Genomic DNA, 15,891 nt, shown 5'->3' on the forward strand with positions numbered 1-15,891 from the left:
ATCTCATAACTTAGGGGAGCAGGCTGGTGGCATGACCGGGGCTGAAAGGGAGCGAGGGTAGTGAAGACACATGTTTGACTCACTTGCTTGGGTTTGGTTTCAGTTCATTACCTGACAAACCCCAGGGTGCATACTGAAACACCTGGTGGGAGTCTTAAAGACCAGACACTTGAGGGGAAAAAAACGTGGAGCTCTGGGCCGCTGTTGCCAGTTGGTCACAACTTAGGAGCTGGCAGGATGGCACTGCCCAGGGTGCCAGTGAGTTAAGTTCCGTGATCTCAAGTCACCAGGCTTCTAAATTCCAATTGTGATCCCAGCACAGATCTTCTTGGGGACCAAATCGCCTTATATTTGAAAAAGCAGAAACCATCTGTGTGTATGGTCGGGGTGGGGGGTGAGAGAGAAGAGAGGGAGAAGAGATGAACAGGGAGAGAAGGGGGTTTCTCCCTCAAAACTTCCCAGGGCACCAAACACTTTGCAATGTGAGCAATCACACGGTTCCACCCCTGCCCCTCAGCTTCATGGCCAGGTACTGTTGGTGAAATTACTTAAGCCCCAACCACGCCTCTGCAAGGGGAACAGGGGGAGAGGCTGGGTAGAGCATAATGAGATGATTTGAAAGCCCTGTTAACTTTTTCCATTTTAACTGATACTTCTGGATGAGGCACCAGCTCTCCTGGGAGGCCAGTCCTAAGGCATTCTGTGGAACCCAACGCCAACTGTAAAAGAGTAGCTTGGGGCAGAGCTGCTGGGGAAAGAGTCACACTTGACTTCTAAGTCCCGCTTTGGAAGGCCACAGTCAGGGGAGGAGGGTGCCTCTTCACTCCCCAGGCCCACCAGGAACAGAGAACGGAATGACCTCAGAATTCTCCCCACCTCTTATGGTGTGAGAACCAGAATTTCTTGCTTATTAGTTCTGAGGAAACCTTAACACCCAAATGAAGGCTCAGTGGGGTTTATTCCACTTACAGGGATCACTTGGGCAGAAGGCAGTAGGGTTGGACTTCAGAGGCAGCTCTGATAGGTATAAAGCCCACATGTTTCTCCCCCCTGCCCAGTGTAATAGCATGGGACATATCTCTGGGACTGCAGGGTTGAATGAGATATCGTCCCTACCCCTAGGGCCTGAGATAGAAACAAAGGTTGAGGGTATCTTAGGGGGTTGTTATTCTAATTCCATCTGGGGCTGGAGTACATTTATTCAGTGAGACAGCCTCCTCAAGAAAAGAGGTATCATGCCTACCATCAATGAAAATGTACCTTTTAATGTGCTCAAGGATTTACAAAATATTCCAGGGCCCTAGGCACTGTTTCAATAGAGTGTCACTCCTATTATGGGTAATAGCTATCACTACATCAAACATTTACATCTGATGCTCTGTGCATTAGTGAAATGATTGTTTGGTAAAGAAGGTGACCTCATACTGGCTGTGTATATGTGTTAGTTGCTCAGGTGCATCAGATTCTTTGTGACCCCATGGACTGTAGCCCGCCAGGCTCCTCTGTCCATGGGATTCTCCCCGCAAGAATACTGGAGTGGGTAGCCATTCCCTTCTCCAGGGGATCTTCCTGACCCAGGGATCGAACCCAGGTCTCCTGCATTGCAGGCGGACTCTTGACCATCATACAGGTTTCCACAGCACAAACTGATGGGGGCTGGGGTAACCAGATGTGAAAAGATTTTGAAGTACTGATTCCAGCGTGAGTTGTGCTAATAAGGAAAAGACCTAACTGAATCAGAAGAAAAATAGAAATGGAATAGAAGGGAAATCTTAGTACCCAAATGCAGGGTCAGGAGAAATATACAAGTAACAATCCCTGGGTGAAAGAAATCATCTGAATCTTTAGCCATATAGTTTTTCATCTCCTGATCCGAATTCATATAGCGTCAGGGCTCTACACCTGCTCACCAGCTGCCCAGCTCCATCCCAAGGCAGGTAAAACTGCCCCTGGGCAGTGTGTGCTGAACCAAGTCAACAAACTCTGGGCCTGTCTCCCACGGGAGACTGCAGACGTCAGAGGGGCTCTGGTTTAGCGTGCCACAGGAGGGCTGTGCAGAAAGAGAGTCTGGTCAAGGCTCTGGAAAGCCCTGTGGAGTCTGTGGGGAACAATAAGAATGCAGAATATAAATGTAAGCTGCAGGCTGATGGGCCCGTTAGGAATTAGGGCCGTCTTTGAAAGGAATCTGCGGAGATGATGCAAAACATCAAGCATGTGACCCAAATCGTGGCAGGGCATATTGGAGGGAGAGGGGAATGGGAATGAGACATTTTCTAATCTGATTAGTCTGAAGTTTCCCCTGAGTGTGGAGAAGGGTCAGTGCACAATTAGAGGCAAAGTTAGACTGAACATGGTCTGCTTAGTGGCTCAGAGGGATGACCTCCTTGGAGCTAAGCTGGGGCTCGGAGGCGGATGTGATCTGAGACTGAGCCGGCTTCATGGCAAGTTGGGGAATCATCTTTCTGCCTTTCATGTCAAATCGTCAAGGCAAAGACAAAACAGTCTGCTGAGAAGATGAGAGGATGATGACTTGGTGGCCTCAGTGCTGGATAAGAAACATCTAGGTCCCCCAGAGGCCAGGCTCCCACATTACTGGATTTTCCAGGACAACTCATCCCAAGGCCATCAAGAGATAATTTAATAAACATCCGCAGCTTCCTGACTAGAAGACAGCTTAATGTGTGAAAGGCATTCAGATCCAACTGTTTAAAAACAAGGCTTCCTCTGTGTAGAAGGACACAGGTCTCTTCCGGTTCATTTCTAAGTCAGAGTGTGTGGTCTATGGTGTCTGATGAACACTTCTCTCCTAGTCTCCAATCAGGACGTAGTACCAGGTGCTATGGCACTGGGGAATTTATGTATGTTATCTCAATTCGCCCCAAGAACCACGAGGAAGCAGATATTGTTATCTCATTCTAGAGGTATGGAATCTGAGGTTCAGACAGGTCAAAAAACTTGTACAAGATTACACAGCTAGCAAGTATATTCAAAGAATACAGGAGACAAGGTAAGGGGTAAACTGTCAGGCTGTGACAACCCGCTGCTTATTTTTAGGCAGTAAATCAAACAGGTTCGAAGGAGGTCTCGGCATCTGAGTGGATCAGATATCTACTCACAAATCTTCATTACAAGGTAAGAGACAAAAAAGAAAAGAGAAAGAAACATAAATAGTGCTGTGTGAATCCTTGCTGCTGCTGCTGCTAAGTCGCTCAGTCGTGTCCGACTCTTAGCGACCCCATGGACTGCAGCCTACCAAGCTCCTCCATCCATGGGATTTTCTAGGCAAGAACACTGGAGTGGGGTGCCATTGCCTTCTCCGGTGAGAATCCTTAGCAGGAGATAATCACACCAGCCAACCAAATCCAAGAGGGCTTCATGGATACAGTGCTATGCAAAACAGGTCTCAAATGAAGAACAAGCTTTCAGCAGGTGAAGAAAACTCAAAGCTAGTTCCTACTGAAGAAATAGCAAGAGAAAAGGCAACAGATTGGAAATGTAGGAGATATACAAGTGAAAAGCTAAGTGGGCCATTTGGCTGGACTACTGGGAATGGGAAGAAGAGCTTTGAGAATGTGGGAACTGTGGAGAAACCAGACTCCCAAGCCTGTACTTCATCTCAGGTCCTTTACACTGGGATGGCCTATTTATCCCTCATACTGCTGCTAGAAAATAAAAGCAAATAGAGCTGAAAGTCTAGAAGACAACCCCAGGTTATCCAATGCACACACACAGCCGCCTGGATTGGCCTCCTCTTGATTCTGCTCCTGATACTAGGGGCAGAAGGACCCTAGATCTCCCATGTGGCATTCAGTTTTTATCTGCTTCCTTTTTTTTCTCCTGTCTCAGATGACGACTGCCCACTCCAGCCCCTGCTTGAGAATAATGCTCCAAGGACAACCCTAAGCCCCACAAAGGAGAAGGCGGAAGAGGAGCTGAAAGCTGAGAAAGTTGGTCATTCCTCAGAGAACAAAGAAATGGTAGAAGGCTTGTGATTAGAAGAGTGACACTGGGATATTCTTGTTCTTAGAAGGTGCTTAGCTGCTAGATGCAAAGATGGATTTAAAAATTAGAGGCTGGTGGAAGAAAGGCCAATGTGGGGGCCCTGCAACAGTCAAGAAGAAAAGTAGGTCAGAACAAGAGTGGAGGTAGTGGGAATAGAGGGAAGAGAGAAGATGCAAGCAGTAGAAGTAGGAGGCAGAACAGGCAGGACATTCTAATCTACTGGCTATTTGTAGACAATAATTCAAAATGGCCTGAAGCAGAAGATGTGCATTTTAAAGGTTCAGAGGTTACGTCACAGTTCTTCTTCTAGACTATGTGACTTTGGGCAAAATCTTATCTCTCTAGACCTCAGCATCCTCATGTAAGATAGGAGGATAATAGCTCTGACCTCACCAAGCTGTTCTCACAAAGTCAATGAGGTAATGTACTCAAAGCAATGATAACAATGCCTAGAACACAGCCCCAAACGTCAGCATTATCAAGATAAGTCAGTCAGAGGAGGGGCTGGCATCATGCCATGGGAAGCATAAAAGATGACCAGAGTCTGAATGGCTAGGAAGGTGGTGCCAGGCAGTCAAAAAGTCAGGTTTGGTACAAGAAGAGAGGTGATTTAGAAAGCAGTTCACTGTGCTTTCCTTTGGCAACATCCTAACCTCTGCACTTGACATCTAGCACTCTTGCTCTGTGCTAATAACACGAGGTCCTCTAATTGCATGTCTTTAGCCATTAGAAACTACTGCTCTGAAAAACCTGTCCTAAATTTTAGATCTAAGACTCTCACAGCCAAAGAGGCGGTTCATTTTCATTTTGTCCCATGAATCTGTGTGCACTTAAGTGCATCTTCATGTTAAAAAGATCAAACGATAATTCATCAGAGGCTCTCTGACATTCACAATCATGACTAACTTTTCCTTCTGTAACAATTAAATGGAGATGTATCATCAGTGAAACAATACTGAGGTAAAGGGTAAATCAAGGGCAGTTAAAGGCAGATGTAAAACCAGGAACTGTCTCCAAAACAAAAACATGCAGGACCATGAGGGTGGAGATCTCACCTACCTGGACAGTAAGGATCCAAGAAGATCTTCATTCAAGGGTAATCTGGAGGACTTGCACAGCCTTTTGATGTCTTTGCTGGGTAACACTTTTTTCCTGCATTAAAACACAGTCAATGAGCTTTTCTATACTTCATGTCTCTTGAGTAATAATTACATACTATAGGAAAGAAAACATAGATGTGTCCTAAAAGCATGCACATGGAAATAAATATGAAAACTGGTACTGGAATCGCGGTAAGGAAAAACAGTAATATTGCATTTCACCAGCTTGTTTCCATTTCAGAAGTCACTAGATTCTGTCCTTACAAAGGCCTTTCCATCAAGATTCAGATTCTTGGTTGGTGATAGTACAACCTGTTAAGGCTGCAGCCACGAGTGTTGCTCTAAGTAATCGATCTGCATTCTTGAACACTAGTCAAAAATGGTTCTGATATTTGAAAACATCTCTTAATTTGACAGGCATCTAGAGCCTCCATCACAAGTATTATATGACCAGAGGGTGTTTTTCTAGTCTTTTCCTTGGACCCAAATCGTATAACCTAGAAGCCCCAACTGGGACCTTAACATTCACCTAATTTTTTTCTCCAGAGCAGCCCAACAGTCATTTTCCCCAGCCTGCTGGGGCACAGAAATGCTTGTCTAATGTTCTCACCCCACCAGTGTTCTTCCAGGCATAAGGCAAAATTAGAACCAACAGGAAAGAAAGTGGGCTTCGTTCTTAGCAATAGGTTATAAAATGGTAAGAGAATCTTTATGTCTAGAATTGGAACTTGCTGGATCTGGAAGAACCTCAGAGTTGTCTCACCAACTATCCCCCTTTTTCCCAACAGGTATTCCTTTAATGAAAGAGGGTCACACTTCTCACCCTGGAGAGGGGTAGCACCAGGCTGGAAGGCAAGGCCAGAGTCATACAAAGCTCAGGTAACAACATGTCTTCCAGGAGGATCAGAGAAGCTTAAAGATTCAAGGAAGAATACCATTTTTATAACAACTCAACAAGGGTGTATTATGGATTAGGAAAAAAAAAAAAAGTTCCCTAGTAAGATAAACTGGGGGCATCCCTGGTAGCGCCAGTGGTAAAGAACTCGCCTTTGAATTCAGGAGATGCAGGCTGGATCCCTGAGTTGGGAAAACCCACTGCAGAAGGAAATGGCAACCCAATTCCAGGATTCTTGCCTGGAGACTCCCACAGACAGAGGAGCCTGGCGGGCTACAGTCCATGGGGATGGCAAAGAGTTGGACATGACTTAGTGACTACAACAACAACAAATTAAGAAAAACCATGGGTCCTTCTAAGATATGTAGGGCACAGACTTTAGGTTTGGGGATGAAGGAAGTAGTCATGGGGTAAAGAGATGACAGTGGTCTGAAGTTACAAAACCAGCGGCTAGAGTTAGACCTAAGATTTTCTAACTCCAGATGAATATGCTCCCCCACCACTATATAGGATCTGTGGGTAAGATGAACACCAAAATATACTAAGATGGGGCTCCAGTTGTTTGTAACAATGACTGAATAAAGTTCAAAGGCAAACAAATACATTATTCGGAGCTTCATTATTTTTCAGAAGAAATAATTTCAAAGAGATTTTATAGAAAGTTTACTTGTAAATCCCCTGTCCGGTATATTATAAAACTCATATTTATAAATCCCACTTATTAATAAAATAGTGTAAAGAGGTGCCATCTCAGAATTAAATCTTCTAACACTGATTTACTGTTTCAATTGAAAGCTTCTAGAAACCAATTAGAAAATGCAAAGGGGCCATTCTATTCTGTTGAAGACACAGAACTTCCCCTATTCCATCAACAAGCAAAGCTCACCATCCATCACTATGAAATATGTGTACCCAGATAATCTCCAAAAATGATTTAAGGTGGCTTTGCTACCTAGTGGAGTATGAAGAGACATGCCAATTTTCTTTTTGCCCTTTTTGATACAATACAAATTCCTTAATTACTCAGCTTCACAGAAACATAAATGATTTCTTAGAATCAATAAAATAAAAGCTTACTTTTCCCGATCTTGGTATACACACGAAGCAATGAGTCTTTCAAAATTCTCAAAAGCATTTTTCTTGAGTTGTTCATGGGCCTGTGCAACTAGGACATTCACATGTGGACACGGGTCCTCAGGCACCCGGTATCGACGTGCAATGGTTATAACTTCTTGGTCTGTGAGTTTCCCGACAGTTAGATTCATCATTATTTCTCTGTTTTAAAAAAAATGGGAAAACACTCCAGAAATTATATCTAAGATTATTTTACCTTTCTATTAAAAACACACCCAAATTCCGTTTTAGCAAACTATACCAACGGCCTAGAGACAGGTTATTATTTTTTTTAATTTAATTTCTCTACTATGAGCAACCAGGAAGGTACTTTTGCTAGAATGGAAAACCATAAGCACAGCAGCTTATAAATAAAATGGCACTTTGCCCAGAGTCAAACTTCTATCAGATAATAGCCTACAACCAGGAAGTAAATTCTTAAAGTCCTTGAATGGTCAAAAATCCTGGGACTAAATCCATGAGTTCATTCAATGCCTATTAATCTTACTTTACACAAAACAGTAACAGACTTGGGGTTCTGATTTCCCAGGGTATGAAACTTATAAATCAGTAAGTTAGAAAGATGTTTTGGAGATGGGGAAAGTGATTAAGCATATTTCTGTGGTAAAAAGTAAAAACTGACACATCCTACCCATCAGTGGAGAAAGAAATGGCAACCCACTCCAATATTCTTGCCTGGGAAATCCCATGGACAGAGGAGCCTAGCGGGCTACAGTACAGGGGGTTGGAAGAGTCAGACATGACTGAGTGACTAAACCACCACCATCACCTCCTATCCATGAGAGAAAAAAGTAAAAACAGCTGTGTAAAGGTACAGTTGTCTGAGTCTTTAGAAGGCAAATGGCATTGATATAATTTGGCAGAGCAGTTCAGTTCAGTTCAGTTTCTCAGTATTGTTTGACTCTGTGCTGCTGCTGCTGTTGCTAAGTCGCTTCAGTCGTGTCTGACTCTCCGCGACCCCATAGACGGCAGTCCACCGGGCTCCCCCGTCCCTGGGATTCTCCAGGCAAGAACACTGGAGTGGGTTGCCATTTCCTTCTCCAAAGCGTGAAAGTGAAGTCTCTCGATCATGTCCAACTCTTAGCGACCCCATGGATTGCAAACTACCAGGCTTCTCCATCCATGGGATTTTCCAGGCCAGAGGACCCCATGAATCGCAGCACACCAGGCCTCCCAGTCCATCACCAGCTACCGGAGTTCACTAAAACTCCTGTCCATTGAGTCCGTGATGCCATCCAACCATCTCATCCTCTGTCGTCCCCTTCTCCTCCTACCTTCAATTTTTCCCAGCATCAGAGTCTTTTCAAATGAGTCAGTTCTTTGCATCAGGTGGCCAAAGTATTGGAGTTTCAGCCTCAACATCAGTCCTTCCAATGAATATTCAGGACTGATTTCCTTTAGGATGGACTGGTTAGATCTCCTTGCAGTCCAAGGGACTCTCAAGAGTCTTCTCCAACGCCACAGTTCAAAGGTGTCAACTCTTTGACACTCAGCTTTCTTTATAGTCCAACTTTCTCATCCATACATGACTACTGGAAAAACCATAGCATGACTAGAAAGACTTTCGTTGGCAAAGTAATGCCTTTGCTTTTTAATATGCTGTTTAGGTTGGTCATAACTTTTCTTCCAAGGAGTAAGCATCTTTTAATTTCATGGCTGCAGTCACCATCTGCAGTGATTTTGGAGCCAAAAAAATAAAGTCTGTCACTGTTTCTCCATCTATTTGCCATGAAGTGATGGGACCAGAGAATAGCAAGGAGAGATAAGAAAGCCTTCCTCAGAGAACAGTGCAAAGAAACAGAAGAAAACAACAGAACGGGAAAGACTAGAGATCTCTTCAAGAAAATTAGAGATACCAAGGGAACATTTCATGCAAAGATGGGCTCAATAAAGGACAGAAATGGCAGGGACCTAACAGAAGCAGAACATATTAAGAAGAGGTGGCAAGAAGACACAGAAGAACTGTACAAAAAAGATCTTCACGACTCATATAATCACGATGGTGTGATCACTCACCTGGAACCAGACATCTTGGAATGGAAGTCAAGTGGGCCTTAGGAAGCATCACTACGAACAAAGCTAGGGGAGATGATGGAATTCCAGTTGAGCTATTTCAAATCCTGAAAGATGATGCTGTGAAAGTGCTGCACTCAATATGCCAGCAAATTTGGAAAACTCAGCAGTGGCCACAGGACTGGAAAAGGTCAGTCTTCATTCCAATCCCAAAGAAAGGCAATGCCAAAGAATGCTCAAACTACCGCACAATTGCACTCATCTCACAAGCTAGTAAAGTCATGCTCAAAATTCTCCAAGCCAGGCTTCATCAATATGTGAACTATGAACTGCCAAGTGTTCAAGCTGGTTTTAGAAAAGGCAGAAGCACCAGAGATCAAATTGCCAACATCCACTGAATCATGGAAAAAGCAAGAGAGTTCCAGAAAAACATCTGTTTCTGCTTTATTGACTATGCCAAAGCCTCTGAGTGTGTGGATCACAATAAACTGTGGAAAATTCTGAAAGAGATGGGAATCCCAGACCACCTGACGTGCCTCTTGAGAAATCTGGATGCCGGTCAGGTAGCCACAGTTAGAACTGGACATGGAACAACAGACTGGTTCCAAATTGGGAAAGGAATACATCAAGGCTGTATATTATCACCCTGCTTATTTAACTTATATGCAGAGTCAATCATGAGGAACGCTGGGCTGGAAGAAGCACAAGCTGCAATCAAGATTGCCGGGAGAAATATCAATAACCTTAGATATGCACATGACACCACCCTTATGGCAGAAAGCATAGAACTAAACAGGGTCTTGATGAAAGTGATAGAGGAGAGTGAAAAAGTTGGCTTAAAGCTCAACATTCAGAAAACTAAGACCATGGCATCTGGTCCTATCACTTCATGGGAAATAGATGGGGAAACAATGGAAACAGTGGCTGACTTTATTTTTCTGGGCTCAAAAATTACTGTGGATGGTGACTGCAGCCATGAAATTAAAAGACGCTTACTCCTTGGAAGGAAAGTTATGACCAACCTAGATAGCATATTAAAAAGCAGAGACATTACTTTGCCCAAAAAGGTCTGTCTGGTCAAGGCTATGATTTTTCCAGTAGTCATTCATGTATGAATGTGAGTGTTGGACTATAAAGAAAGCTGAGCACCGAAGAATTGATGCTTTTCAACTGTGGTGTTGGAGAAGACTCTTGAGAGTCCCTTGGACTGCAAGGAGATCCAACCAGTCCATCCTAAAGGCGATCAGTCCTGGGTGTTCATTGGAAGGACTAATGTTGAAGCTGAAACTCCAATTCTTTGGCCACCTGATGCGAAGAGCTGACTCATTGGAAAAGACCCTGACGCTGGGAAAGATTGAGGGCACGAGGAGAAGGGGATGACAGAGGGTGAGATGGTTGGATGGCATCACCGACTCAGTGGACATGGGTTTGGGTGCACTCCGGGAGTTGGTGATGGACAGTGAGGCCTGGCGTGCTGCGGTTCGTAGGGTCACAAAGAGTAGGACACTACTGAGCGACTGAACTGAACTGTTTGGACCAGATGCCATGATGTTAGTTTTATTAATGTTGAGCTTTAACCCAACTTTTTCACTCTCCTCTTTCACTTTCATCAAGAGCCTCTTTAGTTCCTCTTCACTTTCTGCCATAAGGGTGGTGTCATCTGCATATCTGAGGTGATTGATATTTCTCCCAGCAATCTTGACTCCAGCTTGTGCTTCTTCCAACCCAGCGTTCCTCATGATGTACTCTGCATATAAGTTAAATAAGCAGGGTGACAATATACAGCCTTGTTGTACTCCTTTCCCAATTTGGAACCAGTCTGTTGTTCCATGTCCAGTTCTAACTGTGGCTTCCTGACCTGCATACAGGTTTCTCAAGAGGCAGGTCAGGGGGTCTGGTATTCTCATCTCTTTAAGAATTTCCCACAGTTTGTGGTGATCCACACAGTGAAAGGCTTTGGCATAGTCAATAGAACAGAAATAGATGTTTTGTTAGAGCAAAAACAAAACAAATGACAACATATTCACATGAGACCTCAAAGCCTAACAAATTGACTGACATATTTTCAATACATTCTCTATGGGAAAGCCATAAACCATGTACCAGGCATTAGAAAGAATTTCATTGAAATGGTTAAACTACAAACTCTTACGGCACTTAACCAAATAAGCTTCCACCATCTAGAAAATCCACTTACTGGAAATATTGGCTTGGCCAAAAAGTTCTTTTGTGTTTTCGATAACATCTTCTTGGAAAGCCTGAAAACCCTTTTTGGCCAACCCAATAACTCAGTTTCCAAGAAGTCCAAATAAATGAAGGAATACAAGATTTTATATATTCTGCTATAGACTGGTCTTTTGTAATAATGGCTTTTAGTTCTTTTATATATTTCTTGTCATTTTCACTATCATTTAACAAATCTACAGGGTCTTCTGGTCAAGAATTTCCTAAGATAGACTGTAGGAAATCCCATAACTATGATGTTAACCTAACTAAAGAAATTATATTTCACCTACATCCACTTATCAGGATTTCTGGGTTTTTTTATTTCACTTTGCTTGTGTCTTTTTAATGGGAAATGAAGACCAAATTCAACCAAGAGGACCCCACCATTGTAGCAAGTCAGTCTGGGTTAGACCATCAATCAGTAACATTGGCCAGGGGCTCAGCAATCACGAATAACATTATAGATGTTTTGGCATGTATCCTTCCAGTCATTTTTCTGTCAATATATATGTACTGGTATCCTTAGTTTCATTGAGATCATATAACATTTATAAACATAGCATGGACATCTTTCATACCCATAAATGCCAATCAACAGCCTACTTTTCACAGTTGCATGGTGTTCCATTTCGTTCATGTGTCACAACTGGTCATTCCATGACAAGTGTTGTAAATGAGTGAGGGGCTTTCCTTGGAGTGGTTCCACCTCAATATCCCTTAACAATAGAATGGGAAAGACTAGAGATCTCTTCAAGAAAACTGGAGAAAGCAAGAGAACATTTCATGTAGAGATATGCATAAAAAGGGATAGAAATTGTAAGGACCTAACAGAAGCAGAAGAAATTAAGAAGAGATGGCAAGAATACATGGAAGAACTGTACAAAAAAGGTCTTAATGACCTGGACAACCATGATGGCATGGTCACTCACCTAGAGCCAGACATCCCGGCATGTAAAGTCAAGTGGGCTTTAGGAAGCATCACTACGGACCAAGCTAGTGGAGGTTATGGAATTGCAGCTGAGCTATTTCAAATTCTAAAGATGATGTTGTTAAAGTGCTGCACTCACTATGCCAGGAAATTTGGAAAACAGCAGTGGCCACAGGACTGGAAAAGGTCAGTTTTTATTCCAATTCCAAAGAATGGCAATGCCAAAGAATGTTCAAACTATCATACAATTGCCCTCACATCACATACTAGTAAGGCTATGCTCAAAATCCTTCAAGCTTGGCTTTAGCAGTATGTGAACTAAGAAATTCCAGATGTACAAGCTGGGTTTAGAAAAGACAGATGAACCAGAGATCAAATTGCCAACATTTGCTGGATCACAGAGAAAGCAAGGGAATTCTAGAAAAACATCTACTTCTGCTTCATTGACTATGTTAAAGTCTTTGACTGTGTGGATTACAACAGCCTGTGGAAAATTCTTAAAGAGATGGGAATACCAGACCACCTTACCTACCTCCTGAGAAATCTGTATGCAGGTCAAGAAGCAACAGCTAGAACTGGACATGGAACAACAGACTGGTTCCAAATAGGGAAAGAGGTACGTCAAGGCTACATATTGTCACCCTGCTTATTTAACTTAAACGCAGAGTACATCATGCAAAATGCCTGGCTGGATGACTCACAAACTGGAATCAAGATCTCTGGGCGAAATATCAACAGCCTCACATATGCAGATGATACTACCCTTATGGCAGAAAGCTGAGGAACTAAAGAGCCTCTCGATGAGGGTGAAAGAGGACAGTGAAAACGCTGGCTTAAAACTCAACATTAAAAAAACTAAGATTATGGCATCCGGTCCCACCACTTCATGGCAAATAGAAGGGGAAAAAAAAAAAGGAAGCAGTGACAGATTTTATTTTCTTCGGCTCCAAAATCACTGCGAACAGTGACTGCAGCCATGAAATTAAAAGACGCATGCTTCTTGGAAGGAAAGCTATGACCAACCTAGACAGCATACTAAAAAGCAGAGATATCACTTTGTCAACACAGGTCCATATAGTCAAAGCTATGGTTTTTCCAGTAGTCATGTATGGTTGTGAGAGTTGGACAATAAGGAAGGCTGAGTGCTGACGAACTCATGCTTTTGAATTGTGATACTGGAGAAGACTCTTCAGAGTCCCTTGGACAGCAAGATCAAGCCAGTCAATCCTAAGGGAAATCAACCCTGAATATTCATTGGAGGGGCTGATGCTGAAGCTCCAACAGTTTGGCCACGCAATGCAAAAAGCTGATTCATTTGAAAAGATCCTAATGCTGGGGAAGATTGAGGGCAGGGATAGAGGGGGTTAACAGGGGATGAGATGGCTGGATGGCATCACTGACTCAATGCAGATGAGTCTGAGTAAACTCAGGGAGATAGTGAAGGAAAGGCATGTACAGGACTGTAACCTGCTGTGCTACAGTTCATGGGGTCGCAAACAGTCAGACACAACTTAGCTACTGAACAACAACAAATACCTACACATAAAATATCTCCTTTTTGAATTTTTATAAAAATCAAATATTACTTTCATTGTAAAAAGAAAAAAACCTATTTGAAATCTTTTTCCTTTCATGGGTAGAAAATGACATGAAGAAGTGGCACGCTCCCAAGAATGGGGGAAGAGAGAATGGGCAGCAATAACTAGAAACTTTCCACACACCTTTAACTAAAACTACTCTAGCCTGACCAGGTCATAAAAGTTTATTTTCCTTTTCATTGAATAAACTGAAATTATCCTGGCCTCACTGCAGTGAAACTTTATATTTGCTGGGTTTCTGTCTCCCTGGGTTATAAACAGCTTGGTACTCCATTGCTTTTCTTGTCTCCATGTGAAGATTCCAAACAAGCTGTCCCCGACTTAAAACTGCCTTCACTCGTGCAGGACACCAGGGGCCCCTGAGCAGCTGCCCCAGTGGCCGCTGCACCCACATGAGCCAGGTTCTGGCATCAGGGATCCCAACCAGGCAATGCAAGCCTTGTCATGCTAAGGTGTTGCCCTGTTTATCACATGTCCCTCTTTAGAACCCACCCCACCCTGTCAAACGTTAATGGGCTTCACCAAGAATGAGGAATCTTTTCAAAACTTACACATTCCATTTCTTTTTACTATGGTGAAATACACATAACACAAAATTTACCATTCGTGGCATTTACTGCATTCATAATGTCGTGCAACCACCATGTCTATTTGTTTCAAAATAATTTCATCACCACAAAGAAGCAATCACTCCAGTTTTTTCCTCCCCTCAACCTCAGTCTCTCTCTGCCTGATCATCACTAATCTGCTTTCTTTCTCTGCAGACTACCAATCTGGATACTTCATGTAAATGGAGTCATGCAGTATGGTTTCTTGTGTCTCCTTTTGCTCATTTATCATAGTGTTTTCATGTTCATACATGTTGCAGCAGGTATCAGTACTTCATTTCTTTTTATGGCTGAATACTAGTCCATTGTACGAATGTACCACATTTTGCTTATCTATTCATGCGTCAGTGGATATCTGGGTTGTTTCCCCCTTTTGGTTATTGTAAATAGCGCTGCTACAAGTTTTTGTTTGAACATCTGTTTTCAGTTCTTTAGGTATTTTTACCTATGAGTAGAATCACTCGGTCATACAGTAATTTTGTGTTTAAATTATTGAGGGCCCATCAGACTGCTTTCTGCATGCTCTACTTTTGCAAGCCACAGTCATAAAATGAAGGTCCAACTTACATCAGATACACCCCTTTCTCACTTAAACCTTCAAGTTGTGCTAGTCGCTCAGTCATGTCCAACTCTTTGTGACCCCATGGCCTGCAGCCCACCAGGCTCCTCTGTCCATGGGATTTTCCAGGCAAGAATATTGGAGTGGGTTGCCATTTCCTTCTCTAAAACCTTCAAAGTGAACCTCAAGTATCATCTGAGAGCAAAGCCTCATCTTGGTACTTACTGGCCCATCATTTAAGAAAAATAAAAATGCACTTTAAAAAGAAGCTGTAATTGTATTGATCTGGTATCCTGTGATTAATGTTGTTCATCTTAGAGACTCAGGTGGCAATCACCTCTGCCTTTACTCAACATTGCACTACGCTCCTGGCACTAATATTTTATACAGATTATCACAGTATTTAGTTAATCTTATAAGGGATGCTGCCATGATTTTCTCTCCATTTTTGTAATTAAAGCCGTAAGACTTAAAAAAAAAAAAAAAAGCCAAACTGCTCTAGGGTATTGATGTAACTAGGCAGAATTCTGAAACATGAAATGCTAAACAGTTTTACAAGACATAATTCCATTAAAGTCATCCAGTCATAATGGGGAATCAAAACTTCATTTTAAAGCACTGAATCGAAGGGTATTTTGTTACATATTGAACTGTTAAAGTCTAAACAATGTCTTTCAAACAAAAAATAAATCAGTTTCAATGTAAACAAGGGCTTAAGAGACGAAGTTTTGTGTCCTAAGGCTTATAAGAAAATCTAGTTGAGCCTAAATTAAACCAAAAAGCAATTTTAATGACAATTATTTAGCACCCTTTATCATCTCCTTCAAT

At 42.6% G+C, this 15,891-nt stretch overlaps 1 protein-coding gene across 3 annotated transcripts in view; it reads right to left on the reverse strand.

The window, feature by feature from the left end:
* The window catches only part of EFHC2 (EF-hand domain containing 2), a 326,643-nt gene that overhangs the window by 31,202 nt on the left and 279,550 nt on the right, over positions 1-15,891 (reverse strand). For all 3 annotated transcript variants that reach the window (XM_088833699.1, XM_088833698.1, XM_055393577.2), the window contains 2 exons: positions 7,075-7,272; positions 5,062-5,154 (listed from right to left, as the gene is read on the reverse strand). In XM_088833699.1, coding sequence (XP_088689825.1) covers positions 5,062-5,154; positions 7,075-7,272 — 291 coding nt within the window. The remainder of the gene's footprint in view (positions 1-5,061; positions 5,155-7,074; positions 7,273-15,891) is intronic.

This window comes from Moschus berezovskii, chromosome X (genome assembly GCF_049115385.1).
Source record: "Moschus berezovskii isolate FMDL1 chromosome X, NW_MosBer_1.0, whole genome shotgun sequence".
NCBI classification, from domain to species: Eukaryota; Metazoa; Chordata; class Mammalia; order Artiodactyla; family Moschidae; genus Moschus; species Moschus berezovskii.